At 36.7% G+C, this 26,500-nt stretch overlaps 1 protein-coding gene across 3 annotated transcripts in view; it reads left to right on the forward strand.

Annotated features, from left to right (window-relative positions):
• The window catches only part of LOC116850211 (glutamate receptor 1), a 432,489-nt gene that overhangs the window by 387,037 nt on the left and 18,952 nt on the right, over positions 1-26,500 (forward strand). Inside the window, exons 1-10 of one of the 3 annotated variants that reach the window (XM_032828211.1) lie at positions 1,164-1,912; positions 4,258-4,378; positions 8,564-8,728; positions 13,603-13,818; positions 16,810-16,917; positions 17,213-17,326; positions 18,165-18,285; positions 19,104-19,198; positions 20,965-21,188; positions 24,016-24,228. In XM_032828211.1, the coding sequence (XP_032684102.1) occupies positions 1,467-1,912; positions 4,258-4,378; positions 8,564-8,728; positions 13,603-13,818; positions 16,810-16,917; positions 17,213-17,326; positions 18,165-18,285; positions 19,104-19,198; positions 20,965-21,188; positions 24,016-24,228 (1,823 nt within the window). In that variant the 5' untranslated portion in view covers positions 1,164-1,466. Of the gene's footprint in view, positions 1-1,163; positions 1,913-4,257; positions 4,379-8,563; positions 8,729-13,602; positions 13,819-16,809; positions 16,918-17,212; positions 17,327-18,164; positions 18,286-19,103; positions 19,199-20,964; positions 21,189-24,015; positions 24,229-26,500 lie in introns of those variants that run through there. The other 2 variants (XM_032828213.1, XM_032828214.1) reach the window with 2 other exon arrangements.

Raw genomic sequence — 26,500 nt, forward strand, 5'->3', positions numbered from 1 at the left:
TTGAAATAATTTAAATAAATTTTTTACAATAAATGCTTTTTCTCAGTATTTTTTGGGCGGAAACTAAGTTAAGGTCCTAATATTTCTAAATTTACTAGCAAGACAGATTTCTTAGCAAGCCAGATCACTAACAGTCTATTCTTGCACTGTTAGAGACATAGTACAATTAGAAAGAATTTATATGAAAAGAAAACAATATATATAGCACAAATGTTCAATAGATATCCTAAGAATGTTCTAAGAATATTCGAATATTCTTAGAACGTTTTTAGGATATCTATTGAACACTTGTGCTATATGGGTACCTATATAAGGATGTATAAAAAAAATATAATATATAATATTTTGTTCGTGTGATGTACAGTATTGATATTATCGCAAGAAAATACCACAATCAAACTTACGTAATATTCAAAAATCTATAAAGGAATCCGTTTTTTGTATTTCTGAGTACATTATTAAGTACAAGTTTGTAAATATATCATATATACCGATAAACATACACTACTACTATAAAAGACACGCTACTATAAAATATCGTGACGTTGAGTTAGATTAGATTAGGTTAGGTTTTCCCGTATTTTTATATACTTTACGTACTTTTACGTATTAGTTATATTTAGTACATATAAATTTCACGAGATCAATGATATAAATTTTTATAACATTTCTAACATTCCGTTTTATACCATCTTTTTGTTTTTAAAAGTATAAAAGTAGTTTTGGAGACTAGAATTATAACTGTGATACCAAAAATATCTTTTAAAAAAGAATAAGTTGTTTCAAAAAATCTTAAAACTATGACCCTAAAAAATATGAAGTTATTTTAGATCGATATTTCTATATATCTAAAATCTTATTCTAATATTCTAACTTTATTAGATGTTATCGTGAAAACTGATTGATTGAGACAAATTAATATATAAATAATATAATTGATTAACAATCTTTCTACACAGCTATATATAGTTAGTAATCCACCTATCTTTCTCGCGCCGACTTTTAATATTGTTAAAATTAAGTTAAACGAAGAATATCGAATCTAAATATTTTTTATATAGGAATATAGGAATATTGACTAAAAATTAATTTTTTCAAGGTTTGAATTATTTAAAGGCGATTTATTTTTTTTAATCCTTTTATTTCATTTTTTTTAATTATTTACTAAAAACTTGTTTTTCAGATTGAATGAAAACAATTTTTACCTACGATACATGTAGATAATACCAAGTTTAATTTTATTTCTCTCAGCTTCAATACACAATAACACAAATGTGCAGATCGTATTTTCATTAATATGGTGCTAAAATTGTAAAATATTACTAAGAGAACGGATCTGTATGGACCAACTGTCTTGAAATAAAACAGCATGTTGTAACGCGAAAATCGAACAAACGAGGGACAGAAAATTCCCGATATCGCGACAACGACGAGTCGCGTGCGCATAATAATAGTATGATAGCGACATGCATTATGAGGCGATTAAATTTCGTCAACGGCGAAAACACGCGGCGATCCAAATCGAATCTACGATCTACGACACTCTCTATAACTTAGAGGCACAGACAGGCGATATTTCACACCGCTGCGAGAAACCGCAGACTGAACAGAGGCTGCCAATGAATTACGACATGGTCTGTGTAACGCGCAATCGTGCGTATGTAATTTTCGGAAGACGCACACATCGACGAGTGGTAACCCGAACCAGTGTCGAAGCCATATTGCGCGGCGCGTGTATGAGCGTTTCCTATAATTTAATTAAACGCTCGTGGGTTTCAGGACTGCTCAGGCTGCAGCAGATTTATCAGGGGCTGAAACCAGGCAACGAGTCCTTTCAAGTCGAAACCGTCAAGAGAATACAGAACATGTCAGAGGCGATCGATTTTCTGCGCAGCTTGGAGGAACTTAACCGGTGAGTCTTTATGTCGGAACATATAACACACATAAAAGTGCTGCGCCTCTTTCGCTAAGAATATTGCGGGACCGACCTGCCTGTTATTCCCGGCTGCGAATACTTACGTTTTCTTTTTTCTTCCCTTTTCTTTTTTTTCTGTTTCTCTCTTTCTTCCCTTTTTACGGTGATATGCAGTACGCGCGCCAAGTAGAGCATGCTTCGCTCGTAGATATTATGGAAGAAAAATAAGTTTCATCGGCTAACTTCGCGAAATCCGTCATTACTTTCGTGAATTTACGAGTAACGGATCCGACACGCAAATACGAAAGTGTAACGTACTGGCGAACCATCTCGGGGAGGACACTACCGCGGTATGTGTGTGTGTGCATTGCACAGATTACGATAATAAAAAGCATTTGTCTAAAAAGCACATTCCTTTTATAAGGAAATCCTATGTATAGCATTTAATAAATAAAAATATAATTTAGCTATTGTATTGACTGAATTTTGTCAATATAATTTCAAATCTTCATTTTTCACATTAAAAAATCTTTTTACCCTCTGACTAGAGTATTAGATACAGACTAGAATATTCTTATAATTTATATATTTTTGTTATTTTCCTACAATAAATTATATAATTTTTAAAGTTAAATTGCCATATGTGTAGCATGTTGTCTCAATCGAATTGTATATTACTCCATATTAACTCATTAATGCATGAGTCTTAACTACAATCTATAGACTCTTCGTAACTATGTCAAACAGAACATGGCATCAAAAAATGTTCAAATATAGAAAAAATAAATTTTTTTATTTGTTAAATCAATAATTTAAAAAAAAATTCTTAACAATTTAATTAAAAAAAACTAACAGCGGGAATCAATTCTATGGGAAAAATTACTAAAGAAATAGTTATTACTTTTGCTAAATTATATGTCAATTTGTTGTAAAATTCTTATAAACAATTAACTGGGCAGTTTTTCAAGCGTTTCTAGAGATATTAAAAGTACGGTTTTAAATAAAAAGTCTCTTGAAATCGTCATTTTTCATACAGGCATTAAATACACTACTTTTGATCACAACTTACGTAAATAAATTTCGTTTCATTCATTTTTCAATTTGTTTCATTTTCAATCTATTCAATTCATTTTTATTTGTTTAAACAATAATTGTTTGAACGAAATGTTGAAAATTCATTGTTTTAACTACCAGCGGAAATCGATTCTATAGGAAAAATTACTAAAAAAATACTCATTACTTTTGTCAAATTTTGTATCAATTTGTTATAAACAACACTATTTGAGTAATTGCTTATAAGAATTTTACAACAAATTGATAAAAGATTTAGCAAAAGTAATAACTATTTTTTTTGTAATTTTTCCGTAGTATCGATTCCCGTTGTTATTTTTTTAAAAAACTTAAATTGTTGATAACTTGTTTAAACAATTATTGATTAAATAAATGAGAAACATTAATTTCTTTTATATTTGAACATGTTTTGTTGCCATGTCCTGTTTTGCATAGTTATGAAAAGCCCACAGATTGCAGTTTATGCTCAGGCATTAATGGGTTAAGTGACATTATCCAAGTGATTGGATTGCATGCTACTTTGCAAAACATATTTATTTGTCTGTTTTTAATAAACAATGAAACATAAGTAAACAATAAAAATATTCTATTGTACTCATACACAAGCAGCAGAAAATTAAAGAGAAAAAAGACCAATAGGCAAAACTACTTTAAAGAGAAAAAAGATAGGAAAAAATCAGATTTCTGTAAAGTATGACGTATATCTTCATGTTTTCCTGTAATCAGGAATGAAAATTGCACTAATACCAATCTCGTGGCACGGCGATGCTTTGGTGCGACTATTATTTTCTTGCAAATACAGCGTGCCCTGGTGTATGACGGATAAGGTTGGTCGCGGCACGACTGGCGAGTTCACGCTACAGTTCACCGGCGACTACGCATTTGCGCGATGCAAGTAATCAACAACAGCGAGTAATTGCCATCGCGGTGGTTTGAATTGGTCGAGCATGGTAGCGGTAATAGTAATAGTACTGATGGGGCGGTGACGGTGGTGGTGGTAGTTACCGAAAACAACAGCGTTATTGCAAATTGCCATACAATATCCAATTATTAACAAACGAAATGAGCATGCAAACTCCGCGGTGCATCGATCAAACGCGACAAAGCCGTGCGCGTTAGCTGCGGCCAACGGCCAACGGTGGTGTTCTCTGGCCGGACTTATGTCACTCTCCCTTCTGATGGAAAATTCAACGGTGTCGCGACGCTTTTCCCACCTAATTCCCGCAGACGCGCTCGCGACTGATTCCGAAAATGTCGGCGAATTGTTTCAGGTGGAGTAACAAATACGTCGTGCTTGATTGCCCAACGGACATGGCGAAGGATATCGTGGTGAGTCACGTGAGAGACGTGGCTTTGGGCAAGAGGACGTATCATTATTTGCTGAGTGGCTTGGTAAGTCGATCGAAACGAAAGTCTGTCTGCGGGCCGTAGAATAAGGAGAATGGAATTTCATCTCGCGATCCCCTTCGTTTCGTTCTACGGTTAGCGCATTCAAAGTGGGTAACTCCCGTTTTTCGTTCCTCCCTTCGCGAATATCGGAAGGGGATAGAAAACGTGCATATTGGATCGGCGCGCGAGTTCCCTAGCAGTTTTGACGATTATCACGCTCTACTAATTTCCTCGGCCGCTCATTGTCAAATATTGGTTTTGTCCTACTCTCTACGTAGTTAATTTTCCCAAGTCACATTATCCGACTGAAATTTTTCCTACCGACACCGATCGTTCTCTCGCTCGCTCGCTCGCCTTTTTTAAGTTCTCGCTTTAATATGCTCCATAGGTGTAATATGTGGCGCATGTAACATTATAATTCCGGGAATGTTCGTTAAGTGAAATTTCCATGGTCGAATCGTACTGCTAACAAATCGCAAAACAATGTCAATGTCAAAATTATATTATCAGCATGATTGTTATTTGAGAACTATGCACGAAGAAAAAGATTGGTTTTGAGAGGAATTGACGCGACAATGAACGAACCAAACGCGTCTCGATCGAAAGAAATAGAATTTCTGATCTTATAAACTAAATTCAGTTTTTAAAGAAGTTGTGTCGTATTTTCAGCGACGCATCAAAGAATGCTACTCATAAATTACTATTTATCAAAACAAAATTATATCTGAAGGAATATAATCTTATTGCGGAATCTTCATATATAGGTCCAAGAGGGGAGATTTTTCTAAAACCAAAAAGGAAAATATCCCAACACTTTAGAAAAGAACTCTAGTCGCGAAGTGCTATTTCCTGTAATCCCATACTTTAAGTAAAAACTCTTGCCGAAAAAGTGAGAGTCTAGGTGACTCATGTGCTTTTTTAGTATCTATCTTGAGAGGAACAATGAATATACAAAATTGTCCTTTTAGACCATAGATGCTTCCTCTCTGAGAGTCTCACTAAAATTAAAATAATATTAAGTTAAAAAACAAAACAAGGAACTGAGGAAAACTAGGCATTTTATAAGCAGGAGTTTAATTCTAGTTTCGGATAAACACCAAGTGACTATCGCGCGAAAAATCGAATTTTCCTTCGCCTTAATCGAAACTCGATGACCTGCAGCATAGCGAGTCTCTTCAGCCATAAAGGGATCCGATATGCAAAACACTGGCATCGCGTCTTTATCGCGCGCAAGTACTCTCACTGGTACACTGTCTGCGTTGTAACGGGATGACGGATTAATTCGCGGCATGGCGAAATTTTCGAAACAACCAGCACCGTCGCTCAAACTGACACGAAACGCTCCGTCGAGCGAGCGTGTGGAAGGAGGGCGGGGTGGATGAGGGAGAGGAGGTTGGATGGCTGAGGGGAAGGGCCCGAGATCTTCGCTGGTGATGTCTACGCTGTACTTCAGAATTTAGAGGACAGTTTGCTTGTGTTTAGCGGCTTCCAAGGAGTTGCAAGGAGAGCAGGCGGCATTACACCCTGGCGAAGATAGTTGTACATACCCTGCATGTACATCCACTTCCGTCTCTACGAGGCACGCCATTGTCATTTATCGCGTCGTTCTCGAAACGGTTGCTTACCGCGCCACCGAGGCGTAGACGTGTCGATTCGCACATTTTCCCCGCTTTCCGCCATTTTCATCCCCCGTTCCCCGCCTCGCTCCACCTCTAGCCGTGTCCATCGACTCAAAGCTTCAACGACCGTAAGACAATCGCTGATGTCTAACCAGCTCCCTTAGATAATCGCGCTTTCCCTGGCACGTGCATTTCCGTCGACGTGTTCTTCCGTCGATTTCACCAAATTATGAACACGCTTCTGGACGCCGCCTGGACGATAAAACGGAGGAAGTTACGTTTTCACAGGCTACCAAATCAAACTCGGTATTGGGACCTGGGAATTTTCTACGTTTGCTGATTAATTAGGTGACCGAAAGACCAATATCCCTCGGATATCAGTCTTATTTACTCCCCTCAGCGCTTCGCTCACGTATTCTGTACGTTCAGTACGTTAAATAAACAGGGGAGTCCGGGACTACATGCTCTATATTTTAGAATTTCGAACAATTTTTGCTACAACTTCTCAAGAAACTAATTGTTGTGACTGACTAGACTGACTGTATAGACATGATAGAGGCAACCTTCTTCTATGTATGCGTTAATATCCATCACGATCTTATTAACCGTATATTTTACTTTGTAATATATATATATATATATATAACCAAAATACAAACAGCAATGATGGAAATGTTTTTCTTGGTCATCTTTGATCCAGGTAGCAAGTTCAATAACCCAGTAACATACGATAAGAAGGCTACATAAAATATGTATCCTGTTTTGGAGTCTACGAGAGGTCTTCACAGTCCTCCTGCCGAAAGTTAACTTAATTATGGGTCAAATTTACCTCGTCTACCCATATGCTCTATTTCAATCATTTTATGAACGAAAATTGCATTTATTATTAGGAACAGTGTATCATATAGAAATATTGGAAGAAATTTCATTCTAGCTAGTAACATATTGATTAATTTTATTTAGTTATGATGGAGAATATTAATACAAAATTTCGAGAAACTAGGAAATTTATTTATTCCGCTATTATCAAATCAGTTTTTCTTTATTTTTTAATTGTAATATTATTCTGACTTTAATGAAACTAAGGAAAAAATATTTATGTTCTAAAAGGACCATTTTGTGCAATTTTGTACCTACTATTCCTCTCAAGATAAATACTAAGTAAAAGTATATGAGCAACATACCCCGGTCATATAGCCCCGATCTTCTCTACGCCTCTCTTATCTCGAAAATGTCGCTTGCGCGTTCGCATTTTTCGCCAACCGCTGCAGCTTACCAATCGCAATTCCCTCCAATAAACATTGTCGAAGCTGATACGTCACTCGTGCAATCGTGTTTAGCTATTTCATTTTTTGAAGCGAGGAGGGAATTCCTCGAGCTTTCGAATTTTTAAGACCAATAATTGTCGAGCACCAGCGGCGATGTTGGATATTGCGAAACTTTATCTACCCTCTGACCGCAAATGCAAAAGTTCAAAAGTCAACGTCGCGATGGCGGCGGACGCGGTGATATCGAACCGACAAATTAAACTGGTAACACGCCGAACTCGTTCGCGAGACGAAGTTAAACACGCATACAACATTAACGACGGTCATGTATTATCTCCGGCCGGTTGATGGATGATGATAGACGGCCGGGTGTGTTGGTGATTGTAGTGGTGATAGGGTGGTGGCGGCTGTAGTAGAGCAAAGTATAACGAGCAGGGTCGGTCGTAGGATCGGAGGTAGCGCACGGGTCTAATAATAACATCCGTAATCAGATATCGGGTACCATTAGTTGAATTTCGGGTGGGCCAGCCGTTTGCCGTTTGTTACGCCGTTTTCAAAAGCTCTCCTTCCGCGGCACTTGCCGTGGCGCACGGCTTCTGCACCCTCGTTCTCCATACTTCGCTCGTTAGTTTAACGATCGCGAAAGTAAGTAATCGCGATTTTAATTGGACTTATCGTCTCGCTCGTTCGCAATACTCGCACCACAGCTGGGCGCGCGCTCTCTCTCGCAGACATATCAATTTCCACGCTTTCTCGAGCCTTACCCGCGCCTCCCGCCGCGCAAGAACTGCCGCGCGTTAACACGAACGGCACGAGCTTTCCACCGGTTTCGAGGTTTTACCTCGAAGTAATACGCAGGTAACAACGCGCTATCGGCGTGAAGCTGAAACGGGCGGCGCCTGCATTCACGGGGCCAAGTAATTAAATACGGCCGGCAGTCTGAAGTTAAAATCGAGAGCCGAGACAGCCCTATTACCCTTTTTCATTTCAGGGCACAAAGGTAAGGCGCGGTAATAACGCGCCCGTAATGATATTACAGCGACTCTCGAGAGCCGACTTGAAACGCGACGGCAAATCAAGGAGCTCCCGCGCGCTGCCGGCCGACTTGGTGCGACAGCTTCTCGCACAACTGCAAACTCTTACGGGGGTTTTAAGACCGTCTTCGAAAAGTAGCCGAAAGTAGAAAATGGCTCTTTCAAAGTGGCACAAACTCGATCGCGCGCGCGCGAGTATCGCGGGCGACGACCACCCACGTGCACGTCTCCTACGCGTATCAATCCTGTGTGTTTCGCTGTAATCAGATAATGGACGACCGATGGGAGAGCGAGGTGATCGAGTACGGCGCCATCAACATCACCGGCTTTCGCATCGTGGACGCCACTCGACCCCACGTCAAGGATTTCCTGACCGGCTGGCATCGCCTGGATCCCGCCACGTCTCAAGGCGCCGGTCGTGAATCCATTTCCGTACGTATACATACGTATATACATACACACGTACGTGCATACACGTAGGGTGTCTGACGCAACTCGTACATCCGCTTGTGTACAGGCAGAGTTCATGAAACTGAACGAGAAAGTTTCCTCCACTGTTTTGCAAATAACTACAGCAATTATTGAGATATCAATTAAAGATGAATAATTAGAAAAGAGAGAGTATGAAGTAAAAAATTATTTTAATAAAAGTAAACTATTCTAGAGAAAAGAAAGAGTATGGAAAAATTTTGAATTAATATTTTTCTATGCATTTACAATCCTATTTTAATGTTCTATCGATATTAGAAATCGATGCGAGAACCTAAGTTGATTGAATCAATAATCATATCTTTTTCATTGTTTATCTCTCTACAGTTATGTAATTAATTATCTACCTAATTTTTTCAAACCAACCTCTAATATGTTAGTATATTAGATTAGGGTTGTAAGTACTTAGGAATATTGAGACAAAATTATTTTATGCTTTTGAAGTTTTTAGCTGTTTATTTACGTTAAAAAAGTTTTTTTATTTCATATTTTTTGATTTACTAAAGGTTTGTTTTTAAAATCGTTTGAAGAAAGTTTTTGAAAAAAATTGTTAAAAAAAGATTTTTTGAGTAAGTTAAAAATAAAAGTTTCTTCTTATATCTCTAGATGTCCTTGGATTTTCGAGAAAGTAATGAAATTACCAAATTTCCAGGATATTTTCGGATAGCGATACTAACCTAAGGATGCGACCCATTAAATTCTACAAACGCTGAGAAATTGTTGAAGAAAGACCATGATTGGTTTATATGGCTATATAGTTCCTACTATATAATTTCAAAGTATTTATAGCGTCTAATGAATCGCACCCTAAGAACCACATAGATAACACACTGAAAAAGCTATAAAAAATATCATCACAATATCTTTAACGATTCTCGTGTTATAAGGAAACATGCAAACAAACCTTCTCTTCTTAAAATCGCTTAAAAATTAGCGAATGAATGCAGCTGATGCGATAAGATGAACTTTTATTGGGTCTATTTATTGGACTGAACACTCAGTACCCAGCATTACGCAATGTCTGCTGTTGCCAAGAGACTGTCAATAGATTCTAGACATCTTGGATGAGACTTTGCCTAAAAAGCTTATCCCACCGCATCATATGAACTCATCTGCCAATTTTCTGTTATCAATATTTCAAAATTTATCCTGCTCGTTTGCAAAAACAAGGTATAAAATTTTCATTCAATTTGATAAGTTCTATCTACACACAATAATCTTGACCGCAAGCGGATGTACGCATTGCGTGCAATCACCTTGCATATAAGGTGTCCCAGAACAACTTTCAAAGTTCTTGTGGAAGCTTTGTAAGGATTGATGTGAACATAAAAATCCTATATCGTCTTATGATATTCGCAATAATTATCAAGATATTAATTAGAGAGATTTGAGAATGATCATGCGAGATATGATAGATGAGTAATGGCAATGTTCATGTGCTTGTACATTAGACCAAACTGAACAAAAAAGTCCTCTACCATTTTTCTAATAACTCTGTAGATTTTTAATTATTAATTAAACAATATTGGCGGAAGGTCGCTTCCCTGGTGAAAATTGAAAAGTAAATAAAGAAAATTGGAGAGTAAATAAAGTAAATGAAGTAAATTGAAAATTGGAGAATAAATAAAGTGTAAATGAAGACGGAAGTGTAAGTGAAGCGCCTACAAAGTGTAAATTGAAACATTGGAACGTAAAGCAAGTGGTTAGTATACTACCCGCTTGCTTTACATTCCGATGTTTCAATTTACGCTTTGTAGACGCTTTACTTACAATTCCGTCATTCTTCATTTACACTTTATTTACTCTCCAATTTCAATTTTCACCATGGTTGCGATAATATATTAATCTAATTAATAGCTAAAAATTTACAAAGTTATTAGGAAGAAGATAGAGAACTTTTTGTTCAATTTGATTTAATATACAAGCATACGATGATAAATGTCGTCACTATCATATCTCATCTTGCCATCTCGCATATTATCTTGCATATTATTATAAATATTTTGATAATTATAGTGAATATCGGAACATAGTATATAGGACTTTTATGTTTACATTAATCCGTATTAAGCCTCCACCAGAGCTTCGAAGATTGTTCTAGGACACTCATATATACATACACACGTATATACGTACAACGTATGTATGTCCATATACACCTATATACCTATACGGTCTCTCTCTTGTGAGACTTCATTTCCGTCCTTTTTCTCGCATGCCTATCTTCTGTGCGACGATGGCTTCTCGCCACTTCCACGGCGTAGCGCCCGGGGAGAAAACTATCCCTCTGCGTGAAACACCCGAAGCACCCGTCGAGTGCACCGATTCTCTCCCGATGGACCAAATACTTTCTCAGGTTTCCTCGTTGTCCTCCTATCCTAGTATCCGTCGTCGTCGCCGACGAGGACGGTAGGAAAGTTTCGCGTGGGGAACGAGAATCAAACAAGAATCGTCGCGGGTGTCGGTCCGTTCGCGCTCGCGCGCTTTCTGTGTGCACGGTGGCTTGAGACTAAACTTGTTAAACTGCACCCGCATGTAGAAACTTGGACTTTTCAGCGTGTTTATAAAGTGCCGCTCGTTCGACCGTGCTTGTGCGCCCGCGCGGACCATGTTTCGCGTTCCTCTTAATGATTCTTCCCTCCGCCGTCACGTTAACAATTTTTTTTTTTCTGGCGAGCTCGCGCTCTCACGCGGACCTGACAAAAACTAACTGGCGTTTAACGACGCGCGGCGACTCCACGGCGCGACCGTGCCGTTTCGCGAGACGCTTTTTCATCCGGTAATCGCTGATAAATTGACGTTTAAATTAAGGATCGGTTAAGATGGATTGCGTCAAGTCGGCGCGCGTGTCGGAAGTAGCTCGAGCGGAATAATTGAAACGATAAAAAATTATATCGTGACGCTCTTTTGTTAAGTCACTTGGAGATGTTGTCGGAATCCCGTTGAGATCATGACGAAGTGAATTACGATTGTAATGAAATAGCATATTAATTAAAATTTTTCAGTTAGACAGGTGTACATGAATCTCGCAACGATTCTACTAATTAATTTATACAGGTTACAATTTTTTTATAATTTTTAAGGTTGCATTCCTTATAAATGACTCATACGGCACTCATATTTAGCACATAAGATAATAAAATCAAAACCCGGAAGAAATACGAAAAAATAATCAAAATTTGCTCAAAATAACATGTCATTCAAAATGTAAAATGAAAATCTAAATGTATTTAATAAATTTGTAGCTAAATCAGTAACAAAAAAATTTATATTTTTGTATGGTATAAATTTAATGATTAATTAAATCCAATATATTTGTCTCGTAAATATAATGGAAATCAGACCTAGATAACCACAGAAGTATATTGTTCATATGTTTTTCCTAGTATTCGTCTTGAGAGGGGCTGTAGAAATGATTTTTTTAGAACGTAGATATTTTTCGCTAAGTTTCATTACAATTAGAATAATATAACAGTTAACAAATAGAAAGAAATTGATTTAATAGTAGCAAAGTATAAATTTGCGAGTGTCTCAAAATTTTGTATTAATATTTTGAGTGAATAAATTTAAATGATATGTTATTAGCTAAAATAAAGGTTCTTGCAAGAATGTTTGATATGTAGTTTTGGATAAGCAATTTTCGTCCATAAAATGATTGAAGTCAAGCATATGGGCGAACAAAGTAAAGTTGGCCCATAATTAAGAGCCGGCAGGAGGGCTGTGGAGACCTCTCGCGAAGACTCCGAAACTACTAATCAGGATACATATTTTATACGTGGCCTTCTTATCTTACGCTACTGGCTTACTAAACCTTTTATCAGAATCAAAAATGGTCAAGAAGAATATTTTCTTCGTTGCTGTATTTTAGTTATTATAAATAGGTTAATAAGATCGTCAATAGCATCGAGGTTGGCATTAACGCATAGAAGATTACTTCAACTATATTTGTATAGTGAGTTATAATAATTAGTTGTCTGAGAAATTGTAACTTCAAAATTCTGAAATATAGAACATCTAACTCCGGTTTTTCCTAATTAAAAAGTTATAAAGTTTTCATTATCGATTATTTCACGTCGTGAAAATGATACAAATCTATTTATGAGTTCTATGAGGTATGAGGTTTTATCTGTATGTTTGCTGCTTTTATTTAGAATATAAAATTCAAATATGTGCGTCTACATGAATAGATAATTGTAACTATACGTTTATATCTGTTATTCCATTCCACTTTCAGTGTCGTGGGACCGTAAGAAATACACTCGGTCGTTTCGCGTGATTTTCGCTACGCGACAACGGGCAGCGGACTAGAATCCCTAAAATGGATACACTATTAACGGGATTCCTGGGTAAGGTTGGGCGGAATAGTATCTATGGATCTGAAAGCTCGGAGACAGGCCGCATGCAATCTAATGCAACGATTATCGTGCCCGATCGTTATACTCAGTGAGCACCAAACGCGGTTTTCCAACATTGGCGAAGTGCCCGAGGTACTCTTGTCTCTGCGAATTTACGTATGTCCCTACGTGACGACGAACCCCTTTCTCGATCTCGCCAACCACTCGATCCCGTCGAGGAACATTCGCGCGGAGACGAGGAGAACTTAAACAAGAAAGTAAATAAAAGAAAAAGAGAACTTCTTATCGAAAATTCTCACTTTTCCTTCGAGTAAGTCGACGGATCGTGAGGAGAGAAAGTGGAAAGAAGCTTACTCCCTGTCCTCTCCCCCTCTTTCTCATCCTCTTTCGCGACCGATCTCGTTTATCGGGATCGATCCATTCGCGTGGATAGTGCGGAAACTAATTTACTGTCAAAATTAGGCGCAAGCTGCTCTGATGTACGATGCCGTGTTTGTCCTCGTCGAAGCCTTTAACAAGTTTCTGAGAAAGAGGACCGATAAAAATAACACGAGACGAATAGCGACTCCCGGCAGCAGCCAGTCCACAAACGGGACGAGATCTCTGGACTGCAACAACAACCGCGGCTGGGTGACTCCGTGGGAATACGGCGACAAAATCTCGAGACTCTTAAGAAAGGTAAATGAATCTCATTAACGAGTGAGGCTGGCGCGTGTAACATTTCCATAATTATTGCGAATTACGCACAGATGTGTGTATATGTATTAGAGTTTGCATAATTACTCGCTCGTTGTGTAATTCTGTGCATAAATTATGTATCATTAGTCGTTATGTATGGAGTGAAATAAATACGCCAATCAACGTGGACCGCCACGAGTTAAATTTGGATTTTTCAACGTCTAACATTGCGGGCTCTCGACGTATGCGTGTTGTTACGTACAGGAAAATACTGAATACTGAATCTAACTAAGTGTTATTGATTTCGATTATTTCATAAGTTTATATATCCGCAAATCTATTATAATTTTATCTCAAATTGATTTAAGATACATCCTGAATCCTTTCCTAGTAAGTTTAACATTTCAATCAAAAGTATATTAAATTAAAACAAAAATTCGACTCACTTATTGCACAGAATCAAACCAACTTCTTTTTCGATAAAGATTTTTTTATATTTCTGTAAAGAGAACGAATTCTTTCTTTAAGTACACGATAACAGGAATGCGAGCAATGAGTTATTTTTTTTTCATCGTGTAATAGTACAAATTATTGAATAATTATCGTACAATATATAATTATCGTGTAATATTATTTATTCAATTGATAATTAATACGAGCTAATTCTATTGGAGACCGTTTCATTCACAATTGATTTCGACAAATTTAATCGAAGACCGTTCGATCGACGATTGATTTCAGTGAATTCAATTAAAGGCCGTTCAATTGACAATATATACGAGCGAAGGGAATTAAAGATCGTTCAATTAACAATTGAACTTAGCAAATTTAATTAATAGCTGTTTAAATGACGATTGATATGATCACATTCAGTCGATTCAATCGAAGATCGATCAGTAACGAGCAGTTCCTTCTCAACAGGTCCTACTTAGCGTTTTTCAATTTCATCAACATCTCTTCCACGATATCCCGATGCTCCAAATATTAGATATCATCTACAAAGCCAAATGTAACCCTAAGTAAACGAGCGCTTCTCGATTGAATCGATTGAACTTGCTCATATCAATCGTCAATTAAACGGTCTTTCATTAAATTTGCCAAGTTCAATCGCCAATTAAACGACCTTTAATTAAATTTGCTAAGTCCATTCGTTAATTGAACAATCTTTGATCCTCCTCGCTCATATCAATTGGTAATCGAACGGTTCCTAATTGAATTCAATCGTCAATTGAACATTCTTCGATTGATGTTGCTCGAATCGGTCGCCAATCAGTTGAATTAAAACACGTTTGTTCGGTATTTTCTCATAATTCTATATGTGTAATGCAGTGAACATATTTGTGATGAATATATTTGAAGACTAGAGCGCATCAAGAAAATATTCTTCTTTGAAGATAACTATTACTTGAGAAAAAAAGTTTGTCAATTGAGTAATCGCTTTTCTTAGTGGCTGAATAATATTTTTCTACGCGTACGTAATGTAATATCTTATCACACCTATTTCGAGATTTCGACATGATAACGATAATGCATGTATATCAGCGGTTCAGGGCGCGCGAGAGAGAGGAAGAGAAAGAGAGAGAGAGAGAGAGAGAGAGAGAGAAATCAGTATTTATTAGGCGCTGTGGAACTATGTGCCCTCCGGCGCAACAAAAAAGTATACAAAAACGAGTCATGACTAATATCAAAGTAATGGTTATAACAAAGATTGAAGTTGAAACGTAGAAATTATATATATTTGTTGTAACAAAGTAATGTAAGTAATGTAAGTAAAGTAAACATAATTCTAAAATTATATAGCATGAGAATAAGTTGAGAATACCTCAGGGTAAAATCCGGCTAGTTGTGCTTAGCCTTGTCGAATTAATTTTACGTTTTGCTTCTGTCCAGTAACAACGAATAGAAGTCAGTCTTAAATTCATCCTACGTCCTATCATTTTTTATATTTTGTGGCAGTTCATTCTACAATTTAACTAAGTATGATCTAAAAGACTTCTTAAAGAAGGCAGTCCTACATATAAGTAGTGCGAGCAGATCATCTGTAGCTCTAGTACTTCTAACTTTTATAGTAATTCTAAGAGAGAGAGAGAGAGAAAGAGAAGAGGGAGAGCGGGTCGATTTATTTTCGAATTCTCCAGACACGATCCAAAGGACAGGGGTACTCGATGTGTTGCGAAATACCGCGGCGACCGAAATTGCCACGGACCCTTCTCGACGTATCTCTGCGCCTGACAGTAATTGGCGGTTATTCCGACTCCAGTGGAATTCCTGCGTTCGCGTCAAATAGTCCTCCGCCGTTCCGTCCCTTACGTATACATGCCGTTACTCTTCCATCCTATATCACCCTATTTTTTTGTATTTTACTTCGGTACCCCGTTTGGCAATTTGTCATGTCATGCTTAAATCCGCCGCGCGACGACAGAAAATAGTCGAGCGAAAAAATAACGCAGAGTTTAAAATCACATAGGAGGCGATTTTCGCAATAAATTCCGCTAGACGATAGCCCGTCTCTCTCTCTCTCTCTCTCTCTCTCTCTCTCTCTCTTTCTATTGTGCCGAATAATATCGTTTTCACGTTGGGCCACATTCAGCTTCTTCATGCCGGGAACATCTCATTCGTTACCGTCGTGTAAACTGTTTATGCAACGTTATTGCATAACAGCGATTACACATAAATGTGTATTTATTTTCGTATTTAAATACTATTCGTAATTTATAGTTCTGTAATATTTTGCCGTTACTCCTCGACATTAAGAAACACTGTCCGTTCTCTCTCTCTCTCTCTCTCTCTCTCTCTCTCTCTCTCTCTCTCTCTCTCTCTCTTCTCTCCCCCTTCCTCTGTACTTTTAAATGTTTTCCCTTTCTTTTTCGCTCCCGTAAAGATCCACACACGCGACACCAAATACTACGCGCGTATTACGATGCTCTGTTATTACTTTTGGGTGGCATCTGCGATTATAACTGTGCGCAATTAAAATTCATTTACTCGCAGGTCGAGATCGAAGGGCTAACGGGAGAGATACGGTTCAACGACGACGGACGACGACAGAATTATACGCTTCACGTTGTCGAGATGACTGTGAACAGCGCTATGGTAAAAGTGAGTCCTCATATCGTTATGATTGTTATTACTGTTTACACGAAATATACGTGAAATTAATTCATGCTTTGTGTAACCAATAATATACTTATACTTGCGTCTTCCATGATTCCGCAATTTTGAATGTAACTCATCTCTATTACATCGTCAGTCTCGCAGATGAATACACACATAACAACGCCTGATTCTTTTTATATCTATCTAATAATAATTTCACATATTGTTTATGCAAATTTTTGGCTTACGTTTCTCGAGATTCGCATCGAGAGAATTGCATTGTGATCTGTTGTTGCAGGTTGCCGAGTGGACCGACGAGGGTGGCTTTCAAGCGATAGCCGCAAAATATATACGACTTCGTCCGCATACGGAGATCGAGAAGAACAAAACGTATATCGTTACTGCTATAATGGTAAGTCAAGTTGTGTATATTTTTGGTCGCGAGACGTGCTTCTTGTAAGGCTAACTGTTGTATTTTCAATGGCACATCAAAGGAATCACTCATTAATTTACTATTTATCGAAATTACGTTTCTATATACTTATTTCAATATCTAAGTAACAGATCTTAATTTGAGATGAATAATGATATATGATAATATGTGAATATATATATATATATATATATATATATATATATATATATATATATATATATATATATAATACACACACACAATATTACAAATACGAAAATAATAATAAAAAAATGTTTTATTAATTAATTTTTCTTATTAATGGTTAATTTGTTTATCAGTTAACCTAATAGATAATGGAAAGAGTTGAATAAATGTTTAAATATGTATACAAGTATATGTATCTCGAGTGTTCTTATCTATTTTATACGTATCTATAAATTATGAGTTTTCCTCCGCTGTATTTTCCAAACAAAACGAGCAGTAATTCTGAAATTTGTGTATAATATTGGTATAAAATATCAGTTTTTAATATCATAAGAATTCTCCATTAAAATCGTGATTTTAGTTTGTAAGAAATCGAAAGTAGAAATTAAATGTAACACGTTAACCCCAAGGGACGCGTAAAAAAATATCAACTTTAATTTTAAACATCTCAATTTTCGAGTGGTCAATTTTGTTCTAACTATAGCGAGCAGTTAGATGATATCAATTCATATGTAATGCAGATCCAATTCATTGTAGCAATGAATTCTTGGCAAACTGATTTTGCCTTACAACCTCCTTAAGATCCGTACAACATTGACATTATGACATTATGACTTTTGCTGTACAGGAGGAGCCATATATAATGAAGAAAATGTCGGAGACGGGTGAAGTGTTGATCGGAAACGATAGTTATGAAGGCTATTGTAAGGACCTGGCTGATCTCATCGCCAAAAAATTAGGCATATCTTGTAAGTTTCTCGTAAAAGAGGAAAAGAGATAGACAGACTGAGAGAGGGGGGGGGGGGGAAAGAAAGACACCTGATGACCCCAAAAATGATAGACGCCACAAAAGATGTTTTTTTTAAATTACATCCATAAAAATGGCTCGTAAAAATGGCGTAATTAAACATTCGAGAAAAATATTAAATTCAATTTTAAATTTTAAATTAATTAGTGACATCAGTATAAATATACTTAATGAATATATATAAAATACACATATATATACATATTTCACTCTTCTTTTTGAACAGCGATCACAATTATACCGGTTCAATATTTGACGATAGCTATTAAAATATATTCATGATTTATCATAATTATGTCGCTTAAGTAAATGAGCGAATTATTCTGCATTATTACACACTATCCAAAACGGGACAATTTCAATTGCTATCGCAGAGAACGTTAAATAATTTAATTAATGCGAGATATGTAGATTATATATCCTCGGAAATTGTTCAATACGTATTGGATTCCCTGCGGTTCTGAAATAATGGTAAGGAGAAGAAGACTTTTTATCTCGCGATTTCCCTCGGCCGCGTACGCTCTCCCGTGCAATTCCTAATTATCAATGCTAACGAGCTCCGGTTGACTCGTGCGGGAATAATCGTACATGCAAGAATCACTTTTATCGCGGGTGGAATTTGCCGAAGTCAGCCCCACCCTTGACAACTTAGGAGACGTAACGAAGCCTCTTTCGCGCGCGGAATCGATAATGGAAAAAGTTCCGCGGAAGAAATGCTGTTTCGTGCGCCCCGTAAAGTACTTTCTTACGAATTTTCAGACGAGCTGCGGATCGTGAAGGACGGAAAATACGGCGCAGAGAACCCGGACATACCGGGCGGTTGGGACGGCATGGTCGGGGAGCTTATCAGAAAGGTAAGTTCCGGTAATTTCGTTGTATACGCTACATCCTCGACAAGGGACGCGCATTTTTCCCTACCTCGAGCCCAGCCCCGGAAGTTTGCGCGAAAAAGACGCCGCGAGTAATTGGACCCAGTTTCTCGCAAGAGGGGGACTATTGATCGCCGTGCCGTACTCGAAACGGGCTACGAAGGAGCTGTTTTATCTCCTGACAACAAGTTCGAACGTGCTCCACTAGATGCCCGGAGCTTGCAAGCTTCGACAATTGCTAGCCGGTTTTAAGCTCCATCTGGAGGGAGCTTAGGATAAGCCGAAGGCAAACCGAGCTTTCCGTAACACCCGATGTAGGTATATTCGTTCCCGCGCAGTCTCGAAGATGTCGTAGCTGAGAATCGAGCAGGCAACGAAGTCGATACATCTATCGTAAAGACTAGAATTCATAATTTTCAATATTATACGTAATTGTGAGTAAAAAGCAAAGGTGTGTACGCCAAAGAAATCAAAGCGCGAAATATATCACAGCCACACATAAATACGCGCTTCATTCGCGTTAGGTTCACTGCGTAATTGTAATCCTATTTTTCGCTTATGGAAATATAATTGTTACAGATATAAGAATAACATTTTCGAACAGACAAAAGCGCGTGATTTATCATAGCCACGTGTAACGTTTTATTCTCGCAAAGTCTACCGCACAGTTGCACACAATTCTATTTCTCAATTATTGCACTTTAACTGAGCTTTTATAAGCAGAGCATGAAGTAAGAATTTTCACAATGTTTGGTTGCTGCTGGATAAATTGAATTACTTGGAAAAATTCGATTACGATGCAATAATTGAGGAATAGAGTTGCAACTGCGCGGAAACTTGACGCATATAAAGCACGTGTCATATGCATCCTGAGAGAAAAAATATCTAATAAATTAAAAAAAATATTTAGTCGGATAACATATTTACTTATACCAATATAAAATATTGTTCAAATAATAAAATATGCATTTCCTTACAAATTTTAGTTTTTTTACAGAAGCTATTTATCTTATTTAAGCCTAGAACCCTAAACATCAAGAAGTAAATCCTAAGCATGGGTAAATTCTACCCCCAGCGCATTTTCATTCTCTTATAACTTTCGTAAAAATAGTCAAAATTCGATGCTTTTTATCTTAGTTGTCATAGAAAATACCAAGAAATATAAAAATTCTCGAGTAATAAAATATGAGATCGAGGAAAATAAAATTTCTTAGGGCCGATTTTTCAATAGCAGTTTAAACTTAGATTCAAGTTTAAACTCTATTCTAACAATGTGTTTGTTTTGTTTAAACGGAGATTAAGTAGAAATCTAAGTTTAAACTATCATTGAAAAACCGACTCTTAATGTTTTTGCATAGTTCAATGAAGTTGAAAAAAGTTATAATGAAAAATAAAACACGTTTTTAAGAACTGTAACGTTTTCTCTCTCAGTATGTCTATGATTAATTTCGCTTTTATTTCTCTGATACCTGTCCTCATAATTACATATAATAATTACGCTGGAAAATATATAAATTTTCGATTTCGATCAGTGACATAGAAAATACTTAGTCCTCAAAGGTAGCCTTTCAAAGCTTCTCTGAGCTGTCCCCACAAATTCATGTTAGTTAAAGTTTTGTCACAATATAAGATATTTCCCCACTAATCTGATTTATGAATCATCCAATTTAAGTGACAAACATCGCATCACATCGCTGCCTAATTATGTTCCCACAGAAGTTGACATTCACATTGACCATTCTACTTTGCAGGAGGCCGATATAGCGATCGCTCCCATCACTATCACCTCCGAACGGGAGCGCGTGATCGATTTTAGTAAACCGTTCATGTCTCTCGGCATCAGCATCATGATAAAAAAGCCCATCAAACAAAAACCCGGGGTCTTCAGCTTTCTGAATCCGCTGAGCAAGGAGATCTGGGTGTGCGTTATTTTCGCCTACATCGCAGTTTCCATCGTCCTGTTTATTGTGTCGAGGTAAGGAACTTTTTTTCTCGCGGAATATGTAACATTTTCATGAGAAACGCCCTCTGCAAAAAGCACGATTTTTCGCGCAATAATGCGAATCGAATTACAGCGCGATTTCCGTTAGCTCGGCTTTTTCACACGACGAGATGAGTCGCCGTGTGTTCTTGCGGCTAGATATATCCGATATCTTATTAGCTTGATAATTGCAGCTGCACCAGATGCTTTAACTATAGGAAGATCAGCTAATGTGTCTCAGCGTTTCCGCAATTAGACGGTAAACTGCCGGCTATTTGCAACGACTACGCGAGTTGAGGAGCTTTGCCATGGCGATTTTATTCCGCCTGTACAGACCTTGTGCCTACCGTCGCGTCGCAATTGTATGTCAAGGCGCGATAATTACAGATGCATTTATCGCGATACGGCAAGCAAATTATGCCGACATACCGCACGATACATTTGCCGCGCTTTTTTCTCATTCCGTCCTAAGTAAGCGCGCACGTATTTGTGTTTCTTATCGCGGGTTAGATCGCGCGATCAAACGCAGTATTCCGTCGATAAGTGGCGATCACAGTAGCATCATTAAAACGCAACGTCACGAGGATAAACGGTCGCGGTTCCACCTTGTCCGTTAATGCCGCTCCGACATCGAGCAAGCCGAGTAAATGACGTGTATACCGTTCGAGTTATCTCGACGCGAACGTTTGCGTCGAGCGCGAGCTCCTCGCTCGCTTTAACGATGGCTTAATGAGCGTGCGAAGGAACTTTTCAAGTAGTCCTTTAATTAATGAGACTTTTTGAATATCGGTCGGGCGAGATTTTCTACTTGGATACACGATCAGCTGTGAGCACAACGCGTGCGACATTACGTGAGAGTGCGCGGAATTTTGGACTGTCGACTTTCTTTAGAATTAATGTTGTGCTTATCTTCTCAGAACCTCCACGACTCGTTGGTAGAGCGACTTTTACGGCTAATGAGTCAGAATCCCAAAATATATCCAGATAGACAGGTTTCAAACGGGTTTCAACACTCTGTCCTCGATGCAGTTTGAAACGCAGCCGATATTCTAATAAGAGAATTGTTTTTCATTGATTCTCAAAAGTTAAGTTATCTTATTGAGAGCGTTCTAAAATAGATAAAGAAATAATGGTCGAACCATTTTAAAACTCAGTGTATTTAACATAAATTTATAACGCTCAGCATACTTGGCGTAAATTGCGTAAATTTGTCCTCAACTTTACCTGGATAGACTTTCATAATTATCACGATGTGAAACAATCGGTCACGGACTCTTTATAATTTTTTTTTACTGTATTTATGAAATAAAGGTATACTGCATTAATCAGTAAACTTACATCATGCAATAGTAAATTTTCACTTGTATTGATGCAGCAACAAATTAATAAAAAGTTATACACTTAGATTTTCATATTATATTCTACATGATATATTATTTCGAGAAAATTTTGATTATTTTTTCTTTATTTCTATCGTATTAATATAAGTGCTATATGAACTATTTAAAAGACGTTTATAACTTTTATAAATCGACTAGTACAGTTGCTGCTAAATATACATCTGTGTATTTGAGTTACCAGTCAATTTATGCAAAGATTGTATTCCTTATAAGTGATTTATATAACACTCATATTTATTACATGGAATAACGAAATAAAAACGCAATAAAAATACGAAAAAAATTTGCTCAAAGCAATAAATTATGTAAAATGTAATATGAAAATTTTAATGTAATTTTTAGTAAATTTTTGTTGTTTAATTAAAATATAATTCAAAATTTATTTATAAAAAAATATTATGTAGTGTAAATTCAATGATTAATTCAGTACAATATGTTTGTCTTTCATATACGTTATTTAAAAAATTCTTCCACTATTTATTGTCTCACGTCGTGATAATCATAAAAGTCCTTTTTTAAATATATCTTTTTAAGTATATTTTTATGAGTATATTTTTTTAAGTATATTTATAAAATCTATGTTACTCATTATCCAGGAAAACAAGTATACGTAAATTGGTCGTAATTTTACTAATCAATTTGTAAAAGTTGCATTCCTTATAAGTGGTTCACATAATACTTATATTTATCATATAGAATATACCTTACGGAAAAAATATAAAATATTTACTCAAGACAATATATTATATAAAATATATAATTATATAATAATTATATATTTATATATATATTATATAATATATTATATAAAATGTGATATGATAATCTGAGTTTTAGTAAATTTGTTGCTGCACCACTGTAACAAAAAATATACATTTCAACATGATGTAAATTTAATGATTAATTCAACATTAAAATATTTGCTTCATAAACATTACTAAAAAAACTTTGCAAGATTTTTACAATCAATTGTCTCACGTCGTGATAATCATGAAAGTCTATTTGAATATCTGTCAAGCGTCGCCACCATGCAGCTTGGAAGCAGTTCTTACGACTTATTGACATTGGCAGGCGACCGTCCGTTGCGTGCTGCTGTGTGTACAATAATGTATTTATTCACATGATTAACCGGGACATGCAATCTCCCCGCGTTTACGTGGAATGCTAACATTATTTTTTAACTAATGTCGCCAGTCGTTTTTTAATGACCGTGTATATTCTCTTGGTACATGATCATGCGCGTGCATTTACAACATCACCTATTCAGATTCCACATGACCACAAACTAGCCTATAGGAGACACGATAAACTCTCAAGCGTCTCTTTGAGCCTTGTTGAAATACCCATCGCCACTCGAGAACTAATATCGCTCTAACATTCGACTGATTGCTCACTTTCTCTGACTCCGTACGATAATATAGATTCTCGCCGTACGAGTGGAGAGTCCTAACCATCAGCGGCAGCACAGATTCGGCCATTAGTGGACGGAACGACCCCAGTTTGCAGCATCCTCACACGCCGCAAGGTTCACCCCACATGCCAACTTCCAGCATGGCCAACGACTTCAGCATCGTAAACAGCCTCTGGTTCGCTCTAGCGGCGTTTATGCAACAGGGCTGCGATATATCGCCCAGGTAAACACGGTATTCGCGTTATCAATTTCCGACAGCAATTAACGTCCAGCCGGGAAGAGATGCTACCTTCGCGCACATTCAACATCTCATTTCTTCTAATCACTGCATGTTCACACGTCAGCTCTTATTCATGCCGACAATTTCGGATCTTAATCATGTTGCGGGGGAAGCGCGTTCTCGCGCGTCGTTCCTTTGTCGATTCACCGACTGCGTGCGAATCGACGCGACTGTCACTTCAGCTCGAGGCGCTTCCAAAATTCGCGTAATAGACGTAGATGTGATTCTGCACGGCTCGCGTATTCGGCAACACGATATCGTAATTATACACCGGTATTTTTCAGCAACGTCGGATCCGGTTTCCCTTTTTCAAATATGTATTTCAACGAAATTCCTCTTTCAATTAATCTCATCCACTCTTCGGCGAAAATATAATGTAAAAATCTAATATTACCGAGAACGCGTTCGATATTACGAAAGCTGAAACGAGTATGACCACTTCATATCTCGTCGGGAAATATCCCGCGCAATTACCAAGGGATTTGACATTTATAAATTGTCACAGTGAGACGGAGGGTGGGTTTGTGTAAACGGACGTCGTAGCATGTGCGTCGCGCGCAGTTTCGCGATTAGTCGGAATTCGACTGAGCTCAGATATTTATCTCTCGAGGGGTGGCTCGCCGATGCGAACTTGCGAGAGACGGAGGAGAAAGAGGAAAGAGAGAGGAGCAGAGAGAGAGAGAGGACGGCGCGCGCAAGTGGCTCTCGCGTTCTTCTCGGGCTAATTATAGCCGCCCACTCTAGCCTCCCTCCGTTTCCGTTTCCGCGGTATAAGCGCAGGTAAGTACATAAAGGCACAGGGAGAATAGCCCCCTTTACTAGAGACAGGTCGAGCGTGCAGCCCGGTAATAGGATGAATCGGCTAAGATTCCAAGAGTTTCTCCTCCCTGTCGACATTTAAAATCTTTCGTGTAAATTGTTAAGGCGTCCGTAGCCCTTCGCGCTTGACTTAAAAGGCTCCCTACACTTTTCGGCAGACACGTTCGACCGCGTCGGGCCGAAAAGGATAATATTAACGAACAAACGATCTCTCCTTCTCTCTCTCTGTTTCTCTCCCTCCTATCTAATCTCATCTAGAAATTTAGTAAAGTTCAAAATTAGCTCCTATATGATTCCTGCTACAAAATATTATAAATACAAATATTATAAATATTATAAGTACAAATATTATAAACTCTAATACTCTAATAGTATTGTTTAGAGCAGATAGAAAGTATTTCTTTCATGAATTCAAACATAATTATATTGAAAGAAAAAATATGTAAGAAATAAAAAGATATTTATTTAGTAGGTACAATAATAACATATTTATTTATATTAATATATATATATTTTTTTATATATATTTTTTTATATATATTTTTGTAAGAAACATTATTTCTTAAATAAGAAAAGATATATATTTTTTTGAAACCTAAAGAAGTATGAAAAGTATGAAAAAAAGTATGAAAAATCAAAAGAAGTAAGTAAGTAAAAGAAATATGAAAAGTTTTTATAAAAAATAAGGTAAAAATACTAATGCCCGAACACATACTACTTAATCCTGAACATTCTTTTACTGTGGTATTTTTAAATACTAATATTTAAATTTTCAACATATAATATGTGTATATATTCAAATATATGTATATTTTATGTTGAAAATTCAAATAGTTGTATTTAAAGACCAAAACAATAATAACATTTAGAATTACCTACGTGTCTAAGTATTAGTACTTTTATCTTAAGTTGTGTTTGAATAAAAAAATTTAGATTTAAATAAATATGTTGTCAGCATTCATAAAATATAAATATTTTGTATACTTTAAATATTCTTTCATACTCTGTGTATTTTTACTGCAGTAGTTTCTTTCCTTTCATTAAAATATTTATTATTTGTATAAATACAAATTTTATATATATATATATATATATATACATATATATAATGTTTTATACATTTTTCTTTAATCGTATTATACTATGTTTTTAGAAGTACTGAAACAATAAAGAAACGTTCAATCCATTAATCAATCAATTTCTTTCTGAATTAGAAGTATCATTATAATTTATAATAATATTTGCTCGTTTATCACTTATGAAATATATTTTTTATATTATTTTCTTCTGTTCACTTTTTTATTTTAGGTAGCACTGTACTGGAAATCTTAATTTTTTAATGTGCACCTGCAATGGATTTACCCCATAGATTCAAATCTGTATCTATCTCTCTGGC

The sequence above is a fragment of the Odontomachus brunneus genome, unplaced genomic scaffold, assembly GCF_010583005.1.
Source record: "Odontomachus brunneus isolate Ranch 3 - 2012 unplaced genomic scaffold, Obru_v1 Obru_scaffold_137, whole genome shotgun sequence".
Classification (NCBI taxonomy): Eukaryota; Metazoa; Arthropoda; class Insecta; order Hymenoptera; family Formicidae; genus Odontomachus; species Odontomachus brunneus.